This window comes from Bombus impatiens, unplaced genomic scaffold (assembly GCF_000188095.3).
Source record: "Bombus impatiens unplaced genomic scaffold, BIMP_2.2 scf_0548, whole genome shotgun sequence".
In the NCBI taxonomy this organism is placed as follows: domain Eukaryota; kingdom Metazoa; phylum Arthropoda; class Insecta; order Hymenoptera; family Apidae; genus Bombus; species Bombus impatiens.
Window position 1 is genome coordinate 42,785 of NT_176967.1, and position 14,230 is coordinate 57,014.

General features: G+C 29.8%; 4 protein-coding genes across 6 annotated transcripts; 2 read left to right on the top strand and 2 right to left on the bottom strand.

Moving 5' to 3' along the window:
* Window positions 1-52: 52 nt before the first annotated feature.
* On the bottom strand, window positions 53-4,037 carry LOC100745750 (protein O-mannosyl-transferase 2). 2 transcript variants are annotated; one of them, XM_033321997.1, is made up of 15 exons: window positions 3,993-4,037; window positions 3,293-3,453; window positions 3,135-3,218; window positions 2,961-3,045; window positions 2,789-2,893; window positions 2,608-2,716; window positions 2,264-2,532; window positions 2,091-2,197; window positions 1,830-2,022; window positions 1,551-1,754; window positions 1,327-1,478; window positions 1,160-1,248; window positions 831-979; window positions 363-772; window positions 53-292 (listed from the first exon to the last, which is right to left on the bottom strand). In XM_033321997.1, the coding sequence occupies exons 2-15, from the start codon at window positions 3,406-3,408 to the stop codon at window positions 187-189; spliced, it is 2,178 nt and encodes a 725-aa protein (XP_033177888.1). In that variant the 5' UTR covers window positions 3,409-3,453; window positions 3,993-4,037; the 3' UTR covers window positions 53-186. The 2 variants fall into 2 exon arrangements, with proteins under 2 accessions (XP_033177888.1, XP_033177889.1); XM_033321998.1 differs by having other exon boundaries at window positions 3,293-3,408; window positions 3,993-4,026.
* A 271-nt stretch (window positions 4,038-4,308) lies between these two features.
* On the top strand, window positions 4,309-9,824 carry LOC100742313 (probable ATP-dependent RNA helicase spindle-E). The gene is made up of 10 exons (XM_033321996.1): window positions 4,309-4,448; window positions 4,543-4,738; window positions 4,799-5,096; window positions 5,186-5,643; window positions 5,736-6,105; window positions 6,172-6,338; window positions 6,418-7,608; window positions 7,667-8,803; window positions 8,881-9,215; window positions 9,293-9,824. Exons 2-10 carry the CDS (start codon window positions 4,559-4,561, stop codon window positions 9,429-9,431), a joined length of 4,275 nt encoding a protein of 1,424 aa, XP_033177887.1. The 5' UTR covers window positions 4,309-4,448; window positions 4,543-4,558; the 3' UTR covers window positions 9,432-9,824.
* LOC100747734 (protein enabled homolog) lies at window positions 9,694-11,857 on the bottom strand. Of its 2 annotated transcripts, none has more exons than XM_012388260.3 (8): window positions 11,617-11,857; window positions 11,330-11,546; window positions 11,076-11,226; window positions 10,899-11,013; window positions 10,750-10,803; window positions 10,481-10,639; window positions 10,282-10,406; window positions 9,694-10,212 (listed from the first exon to the last, which is right to left on the bottom strand). In XM_012388260.3, the coding sequence occupies exons 1-8, from the start codon at window positions 11,711-11,713 to the stop codon at window positions 10,039-10,041; spliced, it is 1,092 nt and encodes a 363-aa protein (XP_012243683.2). In that variant the 5' UTR covers window positions 11,714-11,857; the 3' UTR covers window positions 9,694-10,038. The 2 variants fall into 2 exon arrangements, with proteins under 2 accessions (XP_012243683.2, XP_024225071.1); XM_024369303.2 differs by having other exon boundaries at window positions 10,750-10,821.
* A 14-nt stretch (window positions 11,858-11,871) lies between these two features.
* LOC100749130 (protein FAM50 homolog) lies at window positions 11,872-14,198 on the top strand. Its single transcript, XM_003491331.4, has 5 exons — window positions 11,872-12,270; window positions 12,526-13,238; window positions 13,328-13,482; window positions 13,568-13,680; window positions 13,762-14,198. The coding sequence occupies exons 2-5, from the start codon at window positions 12,587-12,589 to the stop codon at window positions 13,880-13,882; spliced, it is 1,041 nt and encodes a 346-aa protein (XP_003491379.1). The 5' UTR covers window positions 11,872-12,270; window positions 12,526-12,586; the 3' UTR covers window positions 13,883-14,198.
* Window positions 14,199-14,230: the final 32 nt, after the last annotated feature.

Here is a 14,230-nt window from a genome sequence, read left to right on the forward strand (position 1 = left end):
ATTGAGAGAAAAAATTAGACAAGCTTTATAAGGCATTTTTTATATTTTTACATATACGTATAAAAATTTATTGATATGTACAAGTCATATATTTCTCATGTTTTGTTAATGTAAGTACTGATTTTACCATTTTATATTACTCTTTCGTGAATTTAAAAATATTAGAACACTTTTAAACAGTCTTTATTAAAATTCCCAAGTATCCATCCATCTCAAAGAATGCATTGGACTGTCAGAGTCTAGTGAAGAAGGACCAACCATTCCATAAGCCAGTGGAGAAAACAAGTAGAAGCTATATAATGTGAATAAATAATATATAATTGCTCCGTTAAATATTCGTTATTCAATTGCATTGTACTAACCTGTATATGCTACTTGAAACAACAATCCCCACTATTGTGTGATATATAACATTTCCAACTTTATTTGGAAATAAAATAAGTAAATTTTCGATAATATAATCTAAAGTGGTTCCAGTTAACATTGAACTGTACAACAGAGCTGGGAAATAATGATGGAAGTATAAAACTCTGCTCATTGCCCAGAATGGTATATAATGCAAGAGCCAACCAATAAAAAGCCATTTTCCTGCATTTAATATTTTATCCCTTTGTTTAAGGACAGCAGGAGTTTCTACACAATCGCGTTGTTGTCTCACGCAAGCATGGACGTATAGTATGATAAAAAGTATTAAAAATATAATATTTCCCCACCATATGATTGGATTGCCTAGTAAATATATTCGCAAACTGTTTCCAGAAAAAAATTGACCCTGCAATATATTTATGACTTAATTATATTTCCCCATTACTCATAACAATGTAACTTACCCTGTAATTAATAGGCCACTGCCAAGGACGCGATGACACTTCCCCTTCCTTAATTTTCAAGTCAGAATTTCCTTGCAACATTACTGCATGTGACTCTAGAAACCTATCTAAGAATCCAGGTGCATATACTTGAAAACTGACATTTGGTACTGTAAAAAAGATTATTAATTACCAAAATATTATATATATATTATTATTTATATAATTTATTTATATAATATATATATAATTAATTATATATATATAATATATATAATATATATATATATAATATAATATATATATATAATATATATATATATATATATTCATAATTATTAGACACTAACATTTCGCATAATTATTGTCTTCAATGTTCCACAATGCATTCTTGTCTCTCATGTTTGGATTACAGGAAACTTCTTGTTGGTTATACGCCCTAAAAAATTATAATTTCCATAGACCGTTTCTCGATTTTCCTTCTTCATTCGAAAACATATAAAATTTCATAACTAACCACTTTGGCAATGTTTTACCGCTGCATGTTAAAACGCAATGATGTAAATAATGTACAAATTTTAATTTACTTGTTACAGTTTCAACTACATCTCCATCTTTGCCATTTCCTATTAAAACCTTCCATATATCGTTAGCATCACCAGTACCATTCTAAAAATAAAAATAAAAGTAATTGTATAATTAAAAGTAATAATAATTAAGATTATAAAAAGATAGACTTACTTCGCCATATCCTGTAACTTGATAGTGTTTCTTAGAAACGGGAGCAATCTCTTTATGCGAATGCAAATTTCGATGGGTAATAACATGTTCTAAGCGTATAAGATCACCATGTTTTACTAGTTCTGGCTCCGACGATATATCGTCAGTATCGAATTTTTTTACTAACCATAAATTATTATCATCTTTATGCGAATAAGTTGTAATCTGATGGAAAAAATGTATTAATATTTTATCAAAATGTATTATCAAAATATATGTATAAAGTAACAAGATTAATACTTGTTGTTGTCTAGCTCCTATGCCTTCTGGATAAAGGTGCCAATGAGAATGTAAATATCCTCCACCAGTTCTATGATTTTTCAATGTGATTGTAGCTCCATAAGCTAACTGTCGTGGCATTGTTGCATTGTATAAAGAATTTCCTTCTAATAAGGATTGAAACTCGGAACTATAAAATCCATCTCCACTTCCACTGAAATATTTCAAATTATTAGTATATCCATTAAAAACATGTAGATATACAATAAATAAATCGTTTACCTTTTATTTAATATAGTAAGATGAATGTAAAAGAACAACATGTACAATAATATCGGGATAAAGATGAGACAAATGCACCGAGCTAACAAATGTTTCCCTACATTTATCTGTAAAGGTGTAGGAGTAAAATTGATTTGTTAACTTTAAACGATTGATACATGTAAGAAGCTTACCATAGATTTTGTGAGGTCTCCTAATTCTCTCCATAATTCAAAAGCAGTGTTAAGTCCAACTAATAAAACAACAAACAAACCAACAAATTTTACACTAATTGTACAAGCAAGAGAAATTCCTGTGAATGATAACCATCCCCACCATTTCCATGTAAATGACTCATCACGAAGAGAACCCGTATGAGCCATTCCCCAAGTTGCACACATCATAAAACATAATAATATAGGATCCAACAAAATGTATTGATTTAATGTCAATAATCCCACATCTGAAACACATGAATTATTTAGCAATATACTTATTTTATCATATGGAAAAAGTATCATAAATATAATATATATACCGAATAAAATAAATAGTGCAGAAAATGCAGCTGCTTGAATAGATTTTGTTAAATCCCATACAATGAGATATGATAGAGGAACTATCGTTGCACCTAAAAATGTACAAAACTGGAACATATAGAACATATTTATAAAGTATTGCTCAATATTTTAATATAATAAATATTAAAGTGCACTTACAATTCTCATACCAACGTATTTAACATTTTCGAACTTATCTCCTGGTTTTTCAAAGGGAAATGTTCCATCATATCCAGTTAAATATCCAGATAATGCTATTAACATCTGAAAGATAATAATATAGAGTTTTAATATGTTATCATAAATAAAAACTCACACATATGCCACTTACTTTCCCAAGAGGTGGATGAACATCAAAGAAAAATGTTCTGTTTATGTACCAGCTTCCCATTTTACCAAAATGAGTTTCATCCCAACTAAAATACCCAATATTTCCCATATGTCAGATATATCCCATAAGTCAGACATAAATATAATTTATTAATGTTCTTCTCTAAGTTCTTACCAAACATGCTGTGGTTCTGTAACTTTGTAAAATCTTGTCCCTGCTGTAAGTATTACAATGATTCCAAATAAAAGCCACCAATTCCTGTATGAATATATTAAAAAAATAAAAAAAAATGTTATAAACTTCTAAACAAATTATAACATAAAGCTACGTACAAATCCATTGTCCCTTCTTTTTCTATAGTTCTAGACATTTTATGTAAATATACATTTTTTATTTTGTGTCCACATTGAGAGTAATTGTTTGTATTCTTCATATTACCAGATATCATCTACATTAACATAATGGTTTGTAAATTGGGGATAGGCTGCAAACACTATTTAGCAGGTAGAAAATGAAAAATAGTTAACTGTAAAAAAAAATGTGTAAAGGATTTATTTATAGCTAGTATAATAAATGCAATAATCTATAATTGGTGTTTAAATTTAGTTTACAGATTTACTTTACTAATTGACCACTGTTACCCCCACTACTTTTTCCGAGTATATAACTTTTGTAAATGAACTTCAGTGTTATTAATACGTAGACTTTTTAATCTTACTCGTCTTAAATCCTGACAGACGTATTAACACATTAGAATCTTGGTATTTTGGATTGAGTATTAGATTTTCATACTCATTAACTGAGGTTATTAAGGCAAAATTCCTGATATAAATCCTTCTTTATTAATTCAATAAACCGGACCCGACCCGCAGTTAGTTATCGCGGCACGACTGTATTTATTTTATTACTTAAGATAAATGCACTTATTAACGGGATAAAAACTTATAATAATTTTTTGTACAATATATTAATTAATATATAATTATAAGGAATTATTTTGAGAACGTAAAATACTTGAGTTATATTACATACCTTAATATACACCTAACTATCTACTTATCAAACTTCTAGTTCTCCAAGAACATCTGAAAAAGGACCGTTATGTTTTATAGGGACGTAGGAATAAAAATCTGAACCCCTATCCTTCTATTTTATTATTAATTTACGAAAGTTAAAAGAATGAATATATCTTAAAATCACATCATATTTACGTACATTTGATAGATGAAAAATATAACAATATTTCGATTGTTATACTAAAACGATAGTAATTCATCGGTCCTGACTTGTTGACATTATTCAGACTTATACCCACTGATATGTTATTATTACAGAGTATCTTATACCATCTCGCCTGTGGTATGTGGTATTATGATATGTATTTCGCTAATGTTTACGAACTACGAACTAGTTGTTAGGGCACATTTATTGACTAACGGAAAAAATAAGACATTGTTAAAGGTTATCGAAAAACGTGTAAACTGTAAGGTATTAAAATGAAGCACAAGATATATTTTAACAGTTGTATGAATTGTATTTGTATAGATTAATTAAAAATAAATATAAATATTTACTGTTTTAGGTATCTTTTATACAAGATGAATACATGTAATTTATCTAATTTTTATGATAAACCAGTGGTATTACCTGGTCCAACGAGCCGGAAAAAACGACTATCTAAGAATGTATTTTTACCAGATACAAATCCTCAAAGGGAAGAGAAAGGAACAGATTATATAGCAGAATATGTACAAAAAGAAGAAGAAGAACTTTTGCGGGTATAGTAATTTGTAATTTGAACATTATTAGGAACTTTATTTAACTCAATATATTTTTAGGCTGCAAGTTATTATAATACAAATGATAAAGGTGGTCTTGAAAATGTATCAGTAGGTACATACGTCACGGAAGATATGCAAAATGAACAAACATTAAACATTTACAAAACATATCAGTTTGCTTATCATGCAAATCCTAATTTAGTAGTTAGTAATAAAAGAGATCAGATAGTATCTATGATTGAAACTAATTCAGTTGTAGTAATTCAAGGGCCGACTGGTTGTGGCAAAACTACACAAGTACCGCAATTTATTTTAGATTCCTGTTATAAAAAAAGACTTCATTGTAATATTATAGGTAATTTTATGTCCTTGCAATAATTTAGTTGAACTCTTAAATAGATACTTAAATAGAATTCTTACAATATATATAATTTTATTTCGTAGTTACGCAGCCTAGAAGAATTGCTGCTATAAGCATCGCAAAACGTGTCAGCCAAGAAAGACAGTGGCCAATAGGTACCCTTATTGGATATCAAGTAGGTCTGATAAACCACACAAGTAAAGATACACGTCTAACATATTGCACTGCTGGGGTTCTTTTACATAAATTGGTAAATAACAAAAACATGTTGGACTATACACATGTCATACTTGATGAAGTTCATGAAAGGAATGAAGATATGGATTTTCTTCTCCTTGTTGTTCGAAAGCTATTATATACAAATTCACGTTCAGTAAAAGTTATTTTGATGTCTGCTACATTTGATGTAGAGAGATTTGCTAAATATTTTTCTTCACCTGTGGGAAATAAACTTGTTCCTGCCCCTGTTATTGACATTCCAAAGAAAACATTTTTTAATGTTGGTATCTATTATCTTTGTCAAATGGTTACATTAGGACCGGTAAATATTTCATGTTACTATTTGAAATAAAAATATCTAAAATTTAGTGTATTTGGGTGTATTTATTGCATTATATTTCTACTTTGTTACAGATACCTGAAGTTTCTGCTACCAAACCATGTATTACAAGCAAAATGTTGGAATTTTGTGTTAATCTTATAAAAGTTCTTGATGATGTAGACATGAAAGCTGATGATGCAAAGTATGATTCAGAAACAAATCTTTATGAGAGACATGTGATTCTCATATTTTTGCCAGGAATTAATGAGATTGAGGAAATTAATAATTTGTTGTGTTTACCAAAACATGAACAGAGTAAGTGGGATATAGTGATATTACATTCCTCAATTACAAGTGAAGAACAACAGAGGATTTTTCAAAAACCACCCCATGGCTATCGTCGTCTTATCTTATCTACAAATATTGCTGAAAGCAGTATTACTGTTCCTGATGTAAAATATGGTTTGTTAAACTACAACAAAAGAAAGTTTGTATATAAAGCAATATTTAACTTTGTATTTTTTTCAGTAATTGATTTCTGTTTAATAAAACATCTTATTACGGATCCACATACGAATTTTTCGTGCTTAGAGTTAAAATGGGCGAGTAAAGCAAATTGCGAACAAAGAGCAGGTCGCACAGGTCGAGTAATGGATGGTAGAGTATATAGATTAGTACCACAAACATTTTATGAGGTAATTTCTGTCAAAAAACATTTTTAAAAACGTAACAATGTTAATATAAAATATGTTTCAAACTTTATAAAATTTATAGAATGTTTTGCCCCAAGAAGTATCACCTGAAATATTACGAGCTCCATTAGAAAATCTAATCCTCAAATCAAAGTTGTTAGATATGGGAGAACCTAAAGCTATTTTAGCACTTTCTCTTGATCCACCTGATCTTAGAAATTTAGAAAACACAATACTATTACTAAAGGAAACAGGAGCATTGCTAAATAAGATCAATGAAATACAACCTTTTGATGGAGAATTAACAGATCTCGGTCGAGTTATGGCTAATCTACCACTAAATATCCATGTATCGAAACTAATTATGTTAGGCCATGTTTTTAGTGTTTTAAAAGATACAATAATTATCGCAGCTGCTTTGTCTGTAAAAGATATGCTTAATAATCCATTTCAACAAAAACTGTTGGCCTTCAATGTCAGACTTAATTGGGCAGCTAATTCTTGCAGTGACTGTGTAACTTTCATGAATGTATATAAGGTATGGATTGCCGAAAAAGTTAATCGTCGATTAAATAGTGATGCAGAAGAAAGAAAGTGGGCAATTAGAAATTTTGTACAAATCAGAGTGTTGCGCGAGGTTAAAGCGCTGGTAACAGAATTAACGCGTAGATTAGAAAAATTAGGTATACAAGAAAGTGCCGGTGTCAATAAAGTTGTTTGGACAGAAGAAGAACGGCCATTTATTTTAAAAATCGTAATTGCTGGTGCATTTTATCCGAATTACTTTATCAATAACGTATCAGCATCAGAAAGTAAATTGAATGAACATGCTGGAATAAAATTACTAGGTGGTTTAGATCCCTTGAGGACAGTATATTTACAAGGTTGGCCTTTAAAACAACCTGGACTATTATATGCCCGCAGAATTCAGGATATCTTCAAGAAGAATTTGAAGATGTCTACTGGAAAAATAAATGTATCTTTTGACAATTCTTCTCGCGTTTACGTTCAGTTCATTCAAGGAATGTCTGAAAAACAACATAAAAATGAAGCAAGAGAAATATCTCCATTTATTTATAAAGCAATCAGAATGAGACATTGCAATATCCCCATAGAGATACCAATTTTACATGAAGATATGGCTCTGCAACGAGCAACTGAGATGAATTTAAAGCAAAAATCCTATTTTACTCCTAAAAGTGTGTTAAAGGACAAAATTAAACCTGAATTACCGGGTTTGCGAATAACTCGCATTCCTCTAATTATGCAAAACGTACGTATTTCTAACCAAATTACAAAATATGAAGTTAATCTATAACTTAAATTTTCAGATTAAAAATCCTGGTTGTTTTTGGGCTCAACAACGCAATTCTATAATTATAAAAAGACTGAATAAAATAGAATCAGTTATTGAACAAATGCAACATCAATTTGAAACATTCAAGGTGGCTCCGGAAATTGGCACAATTGTAATCGCTCCATATGAAGAAAACAATCGCAAAACATATCTTCGGGCAGTAGTGGAAGGTCATGTATCATTACCAGAAATATTAGTACGACTATTTTTTATTGATTATGGTTATTCAAGTGAATGTCGATTGTGCGATTTAAAACGTTTGGAGGATGATAGTGATATTTTTGATATTCCTGCATTAGCGCTCAAATGCAAATTAGCAAACATTCGACCATCTGTAGCACATAATTTCAGTGAAGATTGGTCACAGGCTGCATGTGATCTATTCTGGACATTAATTAATAAACCTGGTTTCCTTTTTGGAGAAATTTATTCTGTTGTCAATAGCGTTGTTGTGATTGACTTAATTCATAAAAATGAAGAAGAAGAAATTAGTATAAATCAGTGTCTTCTTGAAAAAACATTTGCAATAAAAAAAGAGGAAAATTATTTGTCACGTTTTAATCATAATTTAAGATTGCAACAATTAGATATGTCGGATGAACAATGTTATTACTATGAAAAGTTACAGTATGATCAAGACAATATGTCCGATATCTATCCAGATCCTCCTGCAGTTGCAGAATGCAACACATCAGAAAAATTACGAGGTCCATTTTCACCACTAGAAATTGATTTAATTCATCTTATTAAGGCTGGTAGAGATAAAACTGTGAGAATGGCGATGAATTCAGTAAATTCTGTTCTTTTGGACACTGATCCTGAAGATTCTTCTCACCGACTTTTAGTAGCAGCATCCATTTCTCAAAGTGCACGTGGTCAAAATTTAACATTATATAATACAACATTAATGCCACGTATTCCTGGTTTAACTGCCTTAATTGTATTGATTTTTACGCCATATATGGAATTGCGACGCAATAATTTTGGAACCTGTTATGTTGGCGCATTATGTGGATTAGGTTTTGATCCTATTAAAAAGAATAGTATTTATCCGGAACACGATATAGAACTTTATTTTGACACCGAAATTACTATAGATGATTTACAATTTGTAAGAGCAGTTCATATTGTTTTAAATATTTTTTCTTGTTTAAGTATATTTGTTTAGTTTCCTTGTTTGTTTATCAGATAAATAGACTACGTCATTGGATGAATATTGGAATGCAAATTAATCAACAATTTAATAGCAATAACAATATGGAAGAAATTATTATCTGTCAGAATAGAATAAAAGATGCATTGTTCAACTTAATTGAGAAAGAAAGAAAGATTCAAGCTACAGAATTAATTAATAATTTTGATAGATGGAACTTGTATAATGAAAAGCTGTTGCTTCGGCCTAATAAACAATCCATGATCACTAATAGTATATACAGACTCCATAATGCATTAGAATTGGAAGAAGCAAATGAAATACATGAAATTATAGAACATATAAAAGATTTACGATTATTGGCAACTGAGTAAGTAAATTAGCGGAACATCTATTAAGTTTAAGTGATATTTCCCAATTATTTTATATTCCTTTTTAATATTATAGAGATCCAAGGAAAACTGGAATTACTCAAATTCCTTGTAAATTATGTAACATTACAGTATGTGATATATTTGACCTTCGCAATCATTTGTACACAGCGAGGCACAGGCAAAACGAAAATATATTAGGAGTTAAACTTTGAACCATAACATGACAGACTACACAGACTATTATTATTATTATTAGTAAGTAACTATAAAATATAAAATGTTTAGTATTCTACATATTGAAGATATATCATTGGAAGAATTAAACTTCTATCAACTTTATTTTATTTAAAACATACTTTTTGTTACAAATGTTTAAGTTTCGTTCATAATGTATATTACTTTGTTATGATAACATAACGCATTTTTATTTGAATTCTATATTTAGAAAGCGTGATGACTATACTTTTTTTTTTGTAATTTTACAAAATTATGACTAATATTCATTTGCTGTGTAACTGAATATTTTTTACTGTAATCTGCAAAATCATTTATAATATAAAATAAAGTATATATACAAATAAAAATGTTGCACCTACTACAATATATCTATAGATCTTGTAACTATACATTTCACACGTACTATAGCATTTAGGTAACAACATATAAAATACTTCTTTTTACAATATTTTTATGAAATTGATAAATACACCTATTTTCAAACATTTTTCAATAATATTGTATGGTGATGATTGTGAAACATATAAATAATACAATCATTTACCTCGAGTTGCCTCAAAAGTATCTGCGATCAGTCATACTCTAAACTTCTCTCTGGATATAACGAGCTCCAGGTTGGGTATATAACAATCGTCCAGGAACATTAGCACCAGAAGCGCTAACATATGTACCTGGTGGTGGTGGTGGATATGGAGCTGGCGGTGGTTGCGGTGGTCTTACTGGATATCCTGATGTAATTCCTCCAGTTTTAGCACCCTGTTATCAAATTTTTTGTTAAGATGATGCATTATTATGGAAATATAATACTTAAATATAAAAAGATACCTGTGGAGGTTGCTGAATTGGAATAGCCCCACCATGAACAGTAACATGACTACTTGGCCTTAAATAAAATTTATCTTCTGCATAGGCACCTTTATGGTCCAATGAATGCAAACTTGTAACATATGCTAATAAAAGAATAGTATTGTAGGGATTTTATTAATTTGTATAATTTTAGATCAATAAAAATACAATTATATACCAGATTGATGTGTCGACAACGTTGCTCTATTGCCTGAGAGATATACTGATTTAGTCGGTTCAGGTTCGCGGGACGGTTGCGATGTTGATGCAGAATAACTATAAACACTTTGACCAGTAGGGGCTGAATAAAAATTGGAGGCGGAGTACTGATTATTTTCTGTAAGAAAATGCATAAAATTTCAAAATTGAGGATCAGAAATGTGAACGTTGTTGTTGATGGCTTTGTAAAGAAAGAGCATGGAAATTAAAGAAGGTTTATTCACTCACTGTTCCAGAGAACAGCTCGGGAATCGCCAGATCTCCTAGCTGCTTCCTCAGATTCTATACAGGTACAAACATCTACGTTTAATACTCTCTTTTCTCTTTTTTTCATATTTCTTTTTGTAATTGTAACTTCTGTATTTTTATATACTTACTGGAAGGTGGAGGATTATAGTTTGGAAGCGAAGGCGTTGGTTTGTATCCATAACCAGCATGATATGGGGAGGCTGTTGGAGGTGGTGATGGACTATGTGTCCTCTTTAATGGCCCCTGGAGAAAAACATCTATAAGTAAGTTAATTTTTTACAAATAAACAAATTTGATATACTTACAGTTGGTAATAAAGTATGTGTTGGTGCACCTACAGCTACTTTGTAAAGTGGACTATTGCTTCTTGGTAAAGGAAGAAACAATTGTGGATGAACTACTCTAGGGCCTGCTCCAGGGTATCCCCCTACTGCTGTTAAAACTTCAGAACATACACTGTATAACAAAAATAATCAATTATGATATATCATTAAATGTATACCAATATCCCATTTGATACCGTTTGATTCCAATATATTTTAAGAAATACGGTATAAACCTTGTTTCTTTGATTAATTGCCGTCTCCTATTATCATCTTCATTTAAAACTTTCTTCAGTTGCAAGAATAATTGATGTTTTTCATCTTTTAATTGCGAAAGCTCATTTTCTAGATTTGATATTTGTTCTCTAGTTTCACCTAAAGTCATTACATCTTGTTTTTGTTGCCGTTCTCTTTCTTTCCTTAACCGTTCTTCTTCTGCATCTGCTTCCTGTTCTGTACATTTAAAATAAAAAATTAGAGTAAAAGTGAAAATCTAATGGCAATTTCCTAAAAAGAAGGTTACCTTGTTTCTTCCGTTGTCTTTCTCTTGTAATATGAGCTTTTAATGCTCGCCACATTTGTTCACTACGTTGAGGAGGACCGACGATTACTGCCGGCATGGTTAATTAATTTTTTTTCGATTTTAAAATAATGCAAATTCGTTACTATGTAATAATAAACCTGTCAAGACATATTTTTTGTATACGTTATGGATAACGTTATGGATACGTTATATAGACAGTTTGGTCACAGACTATATATTGGATAGATTTCGTATCAAACGAGGTATACACAAACTTATTGTACAACTTGTAACGTCGACTTTAGACTTAAAAACATTGTTGTATCAGATATCAGTGTATATGAGCGAGTGATTTTCAAAATGTGGGATATGAAAAAGCATTGCATATTACATCTGTACTATGTAAATTCTGAGCCTTGTTAGTAGAGAGACACGAAATTCCATATTTCATATTCCATAATATATATTAAACCGTGTTCTGTACAGTCGATATTTTATGTCCATAAGTTCAAGTCAGAATCTGGAAATGTGTGGATGATGTGATTGTATATTTTTTATGTTGGTGAGAAATTAATGAAATTAGTGAGAAACATTTACATTATAAAATATACATGAATTACAACTAATAATATTTCTAATGAATAAAAGAATTTAGTAAGTTACATACTTTTTATTACTAAGAAACTTACCGTATAATAAAAATAATTTTTCTTCTTAAAATATACACTCCTTTTAACGAGTTACAAATATTAAAAGTGCATTTGTCACATACAGTTGAAATATATTTGTTATATATTCTTATACCTAACCTCAATCTCTGGCTTTTTTATGTAGAAATCAATCTTGGTAAAAGTTGGCGATGATTTAGTTAATATAAAGGATGTATATAATATGGTGTTTTTTTTACAGCTCTTAACAGTGTTAAGTAACAAGGTTTTTGAAAAATACTTTTTCAAATACATTAGAAAATATGGCACACTATAAAGGAGCAGCCAGCGAAGCTGGCCGAGCAATGCAATTGATGAAAAAAAGAGAAATTGCTCAACAAGAAATAGAATTAAGGAAAAAGAAAATAGAAGATGACCTAAAGATTCATAACATAGAAAATAAATTTGCAACTCATTACAATGCAGTTGAACAACAGTTGAAAACCTCTACTATTGGTTTAGTCACCTTAAATGAAATGAAAGCAAAACAAGAGAATATTGTAAAGGAACGTGAAAGAAAATTAGCACAAAAGGAACGTGAAAAGGAACAAGAAAAAGAAAGAGCCCTAGCTGCAAAGCAAGCTGAAAAAAATAAGCAGAAGAAACAAATACAAGCTTTGTCGTTTAATTTAGATGAAGATGAAGTAGAACTTTCTGAAGAGGAGGTAGAATCAAAAGCAGAAACTTTAAAAGATAATGATATTGGACCAGTAATAAAAAAAATAAAGAAAAATCCAGATGTAGATACAAGTTTTCTACCTGATAGAGAAAGAGAAGAAGAAGAGAACAGATTAAGGGAAGAATTAAGACAAGAGTGGGCTAGAAAACAAAATGCATTAAAAGAAGAAGAGATTGAAATTACTTTCAGTTATTGGGATGGTTCTGGACACAGAAGAAGTGTTATTATGAAAAAAGGTAAAGGTTTAATTATTATAACTAATATTTTTTAAATTTATCAAAAGAATGATTGTATACTAATTGTTATTAGTTCGCACTGTTGGTAGGTAATTCCATTTATCAACTTCTTCAGAGATGTTTAGAAGTTTTAAGACGTGAATTCAGTGAACTTAAAACAGTCATGGCTGATCAATTAATGTATGTCAAAGAAGATCTTATTTTGCCACATCATTATACATTTTATGATTTTATTGTAACAAAGGTAAATGTAGTATAAGAAAGCCATGTTTATATACCTATATGTGATATTGTTAAAATGAAAAATTATTAGTCGATTCTTTTGCTAGGCAAGAGGAAAGAGTGGGCCTCTTTTTACATTTGATGTTCATGATGATATCCGTGTTATGCATGATGCTTCTGTTGAAACAGAAGAATCTCATGCTGGAAAAGTATTACTTAGGTACTATTTATTTTAACATTATTTGTGATGTTTGTATGTATATGATTAATTATATTTGATTACGTTATGTTATGATTTCAGATCTTGGTATGAAAGAAATAAACATATATTTCCTGCCAGTCGATGGGAACCTTTTGACCCAACAAAAAGTTATGATAAATATACAATATCAGATAAAAATAGGAAAAAAGATAAAATTTAATGAAAGATAGCTTGTATAGGAAATAATTGTACAAAAGAATTAATACATATTGTGTTCAGTAAAGGAAAATTGTTATTTTAGGAGAACTTTTTGTTTTGTTAAAAGTATTACATAATCAATAAATATTAATACCTGTATTTTAACTATAGAGAGTTCATAGAAATTTATAATTTTAAATTCCTTAATTACGTAGTATGAATAGGCACCGCAAACTAAATATTATGTATCCTGTATATTTCGAATAATGTACAGAAATTTCATAAAAAATATTTCATATATATTGTAAATAATATATCTATTACTTAATACACTTTGACAAAGTTGTAACAGTATGAAGTTAATTATATA